The sequence below is a fragment of the Mastigoproctus giganteus genome, chromosome 4 (genome assembly GCF_048544385.1).
Source record: "Mastigoproctus giganteus isolate SK-2022 chromosome 4, ASM4854438v1, whole genome shotgun sequence".
Taxonomy (NCBI): domain Eukaryota; kingdom Metazoa; phylum Arthropoda; class Arachnida; order Uropygi; family Thelyphonidae; genus Mastigoproctus; species Mastigoproctus giganteus.
The window spans coordinates 233,754,116-233,763,118 of record NC_143578.1 but is presented as its reverse complement, the minus strand read 5'-3'; the positions used below and the strand labels follow the sequence as shown (position 1 = coordinate 233,763,118).

The 9,003-nt window shown below is 37.9% G+C and overlaps 1 protein-coding gene across 1 annotated transcript; it reads right to left on the bottom strand.

Annotated features, from left to right (window-relative positions):
• Positions 1 to 698: 698 nt before the first annotated feature.
• On the bottom strand, positions 699 to 4,114 carry LOC150087496 (acid-sensing ion channel 2-like). Its single transcript, XM_090372103.1, has 7 exons — positions 4,014 to 4,114; positions 3,769 to 3,883; positions 3,514 to 3,589; positions 3,161 to 3,215; positions 2,992 to 3,056; positions 1,568 to 1,643; positions 699 to 873 (listed from the first exon to the last, which is right to left on the bottom strand). The coding sequence occupies exons 1-7, from the start codon at positions 4,098 to 4,100 to the stop codon at positions 748 to 750; spliced, it is 600 nt and encodes a 199-aa protein (XP_090228229.1). The 5' UTR covers positions 4,101 to 4,114; the 3' UTR covers positions 699 to 747.
• Positions 4,115 to 9,003: the final 4,889 nt, after the last annotated feature.

Genomic DNA, 9,003 nt, shown 5'->3' with positions numbered 1-9,003 from the left:
TCATTAATCGAAAAGTTACATGGCGGTAGACTGCAGCTTCAACTGGAGTTCTTTCTGCACGCGGAAACAATCCTTCTCCAATTCAAAATGTCCACACTACTACTCATATAGGCAATATTTTTGTCTGTCCCTAAAAGCTGTGATGGATTCTTGGCAATAAAAGGAATATTTCTTCATCTCCATTTTAAACTATTCAGGGATCCCCTCTAGATATGGTTCAGCCTTCATCGCCACAATGCATAGTCTGTGAATCCTTCCACTGAGCCACTGACAAGAAAGCGAAATGGTATACAGAGAACTGAGCAGATAACTGGTTTTGGGTATCTCCTACCTTTTTCTTTATGGTTTAACAGAAACAGATCCTCATTGGTTAACGGGATCCATTGGGAACCTGTTTCCATGTCTGGACTGGGCCTTTGCATCCAATGGAGATCTCTTTTGGATGGCATGACTGCAATCTAGAAATCACCACAGTAAACACTACCTCCTAATAAAGTATCCAGACACACATGTGTTTCTTATACGCAAAGCATCAAAGCACACCACTGTTATTAATAAAGATAATCGTATAATTAATGATTTTATTGAAAATTGGACGGAATGATTTTTACATCGCTCAAAGTATAAAAATTTCGGAATGTTCCCAATTCTGTCTTTGGTTCCTCATCACTTCACACCATAGATTTTTTCTCCCCTTAATGCCCTCACATCCGGATGATTTTCTGACGATATTCTCTCAATTGCCAGTCAAGAATCCTGGCAAGCTTTGTAGATGACCCGGATAATAGTCTCCAAGAGTTCGCATACGGCCAATAGGGAGATTCCAAGCCATATTCCAACGTATCCACCCAAGTCACTGAATAAAGAGAGCAACTGAAAAGAAAAGATTCACGTTAAATTTATATCTAAAAAGGCGAATTAACTTTACTGCATTTCAATCATACTATCGTGTTTGGTACACTCACTGGCCACAAGAATTAGAAACCTTTATTAGAGCCACCTTTAGCGGATTACAGTCTTAGGTGTCTGAAGGAGCTAATTCCAGATTTGACCATTCTTCCATCAATTGGATTAGATTCGGAGAATTACTCGGCCAGGGGAATGTTCCTCGAACCATTCAGATGAATTTTTTACAGTGGATAGTTGCGTTATCATCTTGAAGGAATTCATTGCAATCCAGATAAAAATGAAGCATTGCAGGGTGATCCGGTAAGATAGAAAGGTATTCATTGGAGATAACACGGCCTTCTAATGGTATGCGCGGACCCGGTCCGTATCAAGAGAACATAACCTATACCATGGTACACCACCAGCCTCTTGAAAGTTGGAAACGAGATAGGTTGAATGCATGGCTTCATGAGATTCAAGCCAACTGCAAAAGGCTTCTAATTTTTTGTCCAGTGAGAAATAAACAGTAATATAATTCTTGCAAAATAGATTGGTAAAACTCAAGAGATGTCAAACCTTAAAGGAATTAAATATTACTGAAAGTTCTGTCGGGGTTTAACTACAAATACACAGTTCAATACCGTATTTAGAAAGTACAAAGATAGAATTGAAAGTATACCTCATAACTTGACACATGTTGATATACCGTGTGTTCCATGGTACTATAATAGATTCTGATCCTCGCCACATTCTCTCTGAAACGAAAGAACATTAAGTTACTTTAATTCACTTACAAGGAAGGTCTTTTTCACATTGTTCAAAAAGCAAGAAATGGTCTGGATTATGGGGGAAGATGGATTAGTGGTAGTAGTAGTATTGGCAAATGGTGCAAGAAAGCAAGCTTATATAACGCCAGCCAAGTCTCTAGTTCTTCCTTGAATTTATTCGACCTATCTACTTCCACAACTATAGATGGAAGCGTGTTCCAATAAATCAATCCCCTCCCCTCTGGCCGAAAGCAAACTTCCGCAGATCTATCCTGCAATCTTCTTTCCTCAACTTGAATTTATGCCCACTCAAGTGAAAGAATACCATTAACATTCAGGTTATTCAATCCATACAAAGCTTTAAACACCTCAATCAGATCTTCCCCGAAGTTGCCTAGTCTCAAGATGCTGCAATTTATAGAATTGAAATCTTTCTAGGTAAGAGCACCCTTTTGTTCTCTTCACCAATCTGGGTGCCCTTCTCTGCACCCGTTGCAGAAGATCTACACCTTTCCTAAAGTGAGGCCTCCAGACCTGATACAGTACTCAAGATGAAGCCCAACCATTGTCTTATACAAAGGGATAATCACCTCCTCATACCTGCTGGCAATGTTTCTGTATATCATTGACAATACCCTGTGAGCTGTTCAGGCAGCATGTCTGCACTGCTCAGAGAATTTCATGTCTAGCTGCACCATTACCCCCAGGTCTTTTTAATTCTCCACTACCCTGAGTGTAGTACCACACAGTTGATAAGCTGATAAGGGTTTTATATATTACTCAAAAGGATTTAATCCTATTAAGTCAAAATATAGAACTCCATCTTCTATTCGTTTGCTCTTAAGTAGTTAGAATCATTCTTAAGTGATTAATGGTAAAATTTTGAACCATTTCTCTGAAAGGAAGGAAATAAAGAAAGATCTGACATTGAAAGATCAAATAACAAAAATATCAAAGAAAAAAAAAAAAAGAAAAGTACTTTAAAAGAAAATACCAACATGATGGAACCAAATGTACATTATTGCCCTCGTGGGCAGCACAGTTGGTAGGATCGCTGTCCTCCTAGATGGACAAGACTTGAGTTGGAGTTCTGTCGATGAAGGAAGGAATTTTTATGGGCGTTTTGCACAACGTGTCTGAGTTAGTGGGTCTCGAGTGAGGTTACAATGGTTTTTTCTCCCGGAAACTCTTTTTTTTCATCCAGCAAAGAGAAAATCGATCACAGAACACAACAATTTACAGACAATGTACACGGAACAATATGACTTAAATCGCTGATGCTGCTAAAACCCCAAATATACTCCTAAACCCCCCCCCCCCCCAAAAATATACTTACAGTGCAAAGTTCCAGGTAGATTTGGTTTTGTTCATCCAAGAGGTCAACTCTTCCAACTTCGTATCCTATGAGTACATAAGACAACATCTGATGCATCTTAATGACCTTTTATGGCATTCTGAAGGCGCAATACATGGCCAATAAAAAGTAAAAATTGAAGGGTACTCACGTTCATCTCTTGCATGCTGCTGGCTGACTCAATATCCATTTGGAAGTTTGTTTTCCTAAAAATAAATAAACAGGAACAGACATGATTTTATTATTTTAAATAAAATTAATTTTATTGAAAAACATCATCTACCTTTCCTGTTAGCATTTATTTAGTAAAATTCTCAATAAACACAAATTATTGAAACGTACCAATGTCTAGATCACTCGAAGTTACAACCTCGATTATCCGGAGAATGGATAATCGAGTATTCGGATAATAATCGAACACTCTGTTAACAGAGAATGTTTTAAAATAACATTTATTTAATTAATAATAGTGATAAAAAATTCTAAATAAGACCAGATTCATACTTGCATGGCACTCTGCACAGTGTTCGGCAGTAATGTTTGGTCCTCTTCGTAACCTCAACAGCACAATAATCGTTACCTGTAACAAACGATACACAGCAAAAAGGATGAAAATAGATTATAAATCATCTTATTGGCAAATTTCCAAAATCCAGCTATTGTTTAAATTTGCGTTAATTAAAAATTTGCTAAAGAAAACTAAATGTGGATCATAAGCGCCCCCTCAAGTGAATAACAGAACAGATATAATATACTTACCAGTACTAAGTTTATCTTCATACTTTGAGAGGTCATTAAGGAAGAGGCTGATGTTTGGGGTTATGTAATTACATTCATCTAACTGGAAGTTTTTTGCGCATTCGACTGTACACAGCTAAAAAGATGAAAGAGCAGACTACATTTATCATGATTGCTTACCACATATGAAAGGGTAAAGGATATCAGAAACTTGTGTTCTCTTAATAAAACTAAAAATCGAAGATAAGACAAGGCTTCTGACTTACTCTCATGCTAAGGATTTTATCATATTGTGCTCCCCATGGCAAGTTTTCATAACTGGTACAGTTGGTCTTGTACGGCTTTGGAAGCATCTCTACAGAAGACTTTTCAAAAAAAGAGAGAAATAAAATTGGTATGAATTTACAGTCACGTGCATCGTTGTAACATCAGATTTATTAATTATAGTTTATGATATAATCTTAGATTTTCTAAGATTATTCCAAGATTAGTAAACACAGTCAGTTCCCATGAGCCATAAATTTCAAATTTCTTAATATTATGAGTTAACTCCACTGACCTTTTTAACAGCAAAGTCGTAGAAGTATCCTGGCTGGACTTTGACCCCATCTGTATATGGATCTGGAAAACGATCCGAACTATGAACTGTGATTACCCAGCTGGGTCCTCTTTCAGCTTCCAGGTACTCCTTGGCTTCGACATTCAGATACAGCACCAAATCTGCAACCATTAATAAAATTGAGTTCTTATCCGAATTTAGAATACCCATGAAGTAGTTGAGTCCATGAATTTGGCCAGCTGGTCAATATGCAGGAAAGAACAATCATTTAATGGAAAGTTATCGTTTAATGGTTATGGTTAAGAGGAAGTTTAAACAACTCACCGCTGACTTCTTGCCAGATATCCGATTCCACAGCCTGCAATGTTTCTTCACCTTCTTGGGATGAGGTGAAGGTGTAGCAGTTGCCGAAGTCGGGATCATAGAAGGGTCGAAAGCGGCTGAGAAGTAATAAATGATTTTATTGGATTTATTTGGTGTCTAGAGGACCGTAGGAATCTGGCAGGTAAATCAGAACAGCGATACTTACTCAATGCAGTGTTTTCCACTCAATTCAGGAACGCCATCGAACACACAGGATATGACCATGTCTTTTAGTTGATGACCTAGCCTGCGCAGGGCACTGCTTGACCCGGAATCCACTGCCCTAAGCTGAAAACTACGGATCTCATTTTCTGACAGCGTCTAGAAGTATTTTGGTGATGAATCCATGATCAATCGGTCATTGCACGAACTTAAATTCTATTAGATATTTAATAATAATTCTAGAGTGGCTGACATTAATTTGTTATATTGGATGCATACAAGTGGCGACATCTATCCACAGAGATGAGAAATACTTAAATTTAAATTTTATAGTTGTTTATAATTTTCAAATTTTCTTTATAATTGGCGACATCGATTGGCAGAGATCAGAGCATTTATAATATTTCAAAATTGAACAGTTTTTTAAAATTGTGTTTAATTTTCAAACAGTTCGAAAAATTCATAAAATTATTACATAAAAAAGTAATAATTTAATTTTTTAAATTTTATATTGTCAAAGTACACTCTAGAGTCTAGACTCTTCCAGAAATGAAAACAATCGCGTCTGTTTTAACCTTCATCAGGTTTACATAAGTGGCGACATCTGTCGAAAACAACGAGAAACAATTTTTAATTTCCTTTTTTAATTTTTAAGTAAGGTAACATCAAAGTCCAGATTCTCCCAGAAATAATAATCAGTTTCTTATGATTTTTAACTTATACTTACATCGGTTTTTTTTTAACTTATATCCTTGAAGAATTTTGAGATCGTATGAATGGATAAGTTTATTGGAAAATTTTACGGCCTTTTTAATTAATTAACATATTACAATGTGTTTGACGATGATTAATAGGTTTAACTATCATGTTCATTAGCTTATTTTTAAATTTTTAGGGTAGTGGAATAATAAGGTTCAATTGAGATAAATGGGTGGCTTGAAGCAGCAAAGCAACGAGCACAAAATAGCGGGAATAGTAGTAGTAATAGTGGCATGTGATGGAAGAAAGCAAATGAAGCTTATGCAGCATCAGCCAAAAAAAAATCACACTATTCCCTCCAAATGCCTGTCCAGTTCCTCCTTAAATTTATTTAACCTATCAACTTCCACAACGACAGATGGAAGTTTGTTCCAGCAATTAACCACCCGCTGGCTAAAGGCAAATTTCCGCACATCTATTCTACATCTGTCTTTTCTTAATTTGAATTTGTGCCCCCTTAGGTTGGTAATCTGAACAAGTGGAAGGATCCCATCAGAATTCAGCGTGCTGAACCCATTCAAGGCCTCATACAACTCAATCAGATCACCGCGCAGGTGCCTAGTCTCCAGCCACTGCAATTTGCAGAACTTAAGCCTCTCTTGGTAAGAGGATCCCTTCATTCCCCTCACCAATCTTGTTGCCCTTCTCTGTACACGCTCAAGTAAATCTCCATCCTTCCTAAAATGAGGCCTCCAGACCTGTATGCAGTACTCAAGGCATGGCCTGAACATTGCCTTATACAGAGGGATAATCACCTCCTTTTCCCTGCTAGCAAAATTCCTATATATATCAGACAAAACCCCATGACAAAACCCCATGACCTGCCCTGGCAGCCTGTCTGCATTGCTCAGAAAACTTCATATCTGCCTGCACAATTACTCCCAGGTCTTTTTCATTTTCTACCACCTTAAGTGTAGTACCACACAGTTGGTACGTTTCTCTGGGGTTACTTCTACCCATATGCAGTACTTTGCATTTGTCAAGGTTAAATTTCAGTTGCCACTTCTTAGCCCATCTGCCCAATTTATCTAGATCCTGTTGCAGTAGCACACTGCCATTAATGTCATTAACAACCCTGCCAACCTTTGTATCATCTGCAAACTTCGACATTAAGCCTGATATACCTTCATCAATATCATTGATAAATATACAAAACACCTAACACCGAACCCTGTGGGACTCCACTAATAACATTAGTCCAAGAAGAGCAGCACCCATTGATTACCACCCTCTGTCTTCTCCCACTCAACCATCCTTTTATCCATTGTAGCAACTTACCCTTAATACCATTCTGCTCCAATTTGTACAATAGTCTTCCATGCGCAACAGTGTCAAAAGCTTTCCTGAAATCCAAATATATGATATCAAAATTATTTTTTGCATCCAGTTCCTTTGTAACCACATCATAATATCCTATCAAATTTGTCAGACAAGACTTTCCCTTAACAAACCCATGCTGTGTCTGAATTATTGCTGCAGTCTTCTCTAGATGATCCTGCAATGCATCTTTAACCAGTGACTCCATTATTTTACCCTGAACAGAAGTTAAACTAACTGGTCTGTAATTACTCGTGTCACCCTTCGATCCCCCTTTGTGAATTGGGGATACATTTGCACATCTCCAGTCTGTGGGAACCTCCCCTGAATCCAAGGAAGCTCTCATAATTATGGCTAAGGGTTTGCTTAGTTCCTTTGCCGCCTCCTTTAATATAACTGGATAGATCCCACCCACCCCAGGTGCGTTTCTTATGTTTTACTTCAACAATTTCTCCTCCACTTGGCTCTCAGTTATTGTAAATTCATTAAGCACCATGCTACAATTTGATAACCTTCTGCCATTTTCAAACCTTAATAATTCCTCACGTGTGAATGTAGATGCAAAATACTCATTCAGTTTGTTTGCTATCTGAGCAGGATCATCAACAGTCGAACCATCGATGTCAAGTGGACCAATCAGATTCATTCCCTTCCTTTTAGAATTTATATAAGTAATGAAATCCTGGCTGTTTTTCTTAGATCTTTTGCCAGGGATTTCTCGTAATCTGCCTTCTCCTGCCTAACCTCCTTTGTGACCTGATTACAGACTAGCTTATATCTGCCATAGGCTTCTGAGTCGCTTGATAATTTATATTCATCCCATGCATTTTTCTTCTCTGTTAGGAGTCTCATTAGTTCATTAGATAACCATTTAGGCCTAAACCTTGAACAATATTTCTTAATAGGTATGAAACGTTTCGTAGCATCCACGATTAATTCCTTGAATGCTTCCCACTTAGAATTTATTGTTGGTGACATCGTCAGTTTATCCCATTGTACAGAATTTAAAAACTGTCTGAAACCACTGTACTCACCTTTAGGTAAGCAAAAACCCTTTCCTTTACCAGGAATGCTGTGGCTCGGGGGAGAACTGAAGGGGGCGATGTTCCTGCAAATTACAGCCTAACAAAATGTGCAACTTGTGCAATGTTCGCCGGGTTATCTGGTATGTGGCATTTAATTGAAGACGTTGCTTTCGTAAGGTTGACTATGTGGTCTCAGACAGTTTTTAAATTCCATGCAGTGGGACCAGATGATGATGTTATCCTCAGTTGGTCCCACAAACTGAAGAGTTACTTTGGATCTACACTCAAACATGACGATTTCTTTAGGAGAAGGGATGCCAGAAGTTTATTAAACTGCAATGGGCAGCTAAGTGACTTTGTGATATCTGAAAGAAAGTGGAAGAGGAACTGTTGAAGCTGAACATAAAAAGGCACCTGGGGGTGAATGAGATCTATGCAATCATATTAAGAGAGGCGGCAAAGGAGATGAGCAAACCTTTAACCATGATCATGAGAGCATCCTTGGATTCGACGGTGGCCCTTATGCACTGGACATATGTGAATGTGTCCTAAATTCATAAAGGGCGATGAAAAGGAGAATGAGAAATTAATGGCCTGTTAGCTTAACATCCACGGAAAATAATGGAGTGACTGGTTAAAGAAGTAATGCAGGACAATCTGAAGAAGAATGCAATTATACTGCAACCACAGCATGGATTTAAGGGGTGGTCTTGTCTAACCAATCTGATAGGTTACTAGGGTGCAGCGAACAAGCAACTGGAGGGAAAAAAAATTATTTTGATATCATCTTTGTACTTGGATTTCATGAAAGCTTTTGATACTGTTGCACACAAAAGACTGCTGTGTAAACTGGAGAAATGTGCATTAAGGAAAAGATACTGCTATGGATGGAGAGTGGATTAATATTATCAGTGGAGTTCACCAGTTAGTGATGGGCTCATTTTTGTTTTCAATATTTATTAATGATATTGATGAAGGTATACCAGCTTAATGTCAAAATTTGCAGATGACACAAAGGTTGTCAAGGTGTTTAAAGACAGTAATCAGGGTGAATTACTGCAACAATATCTA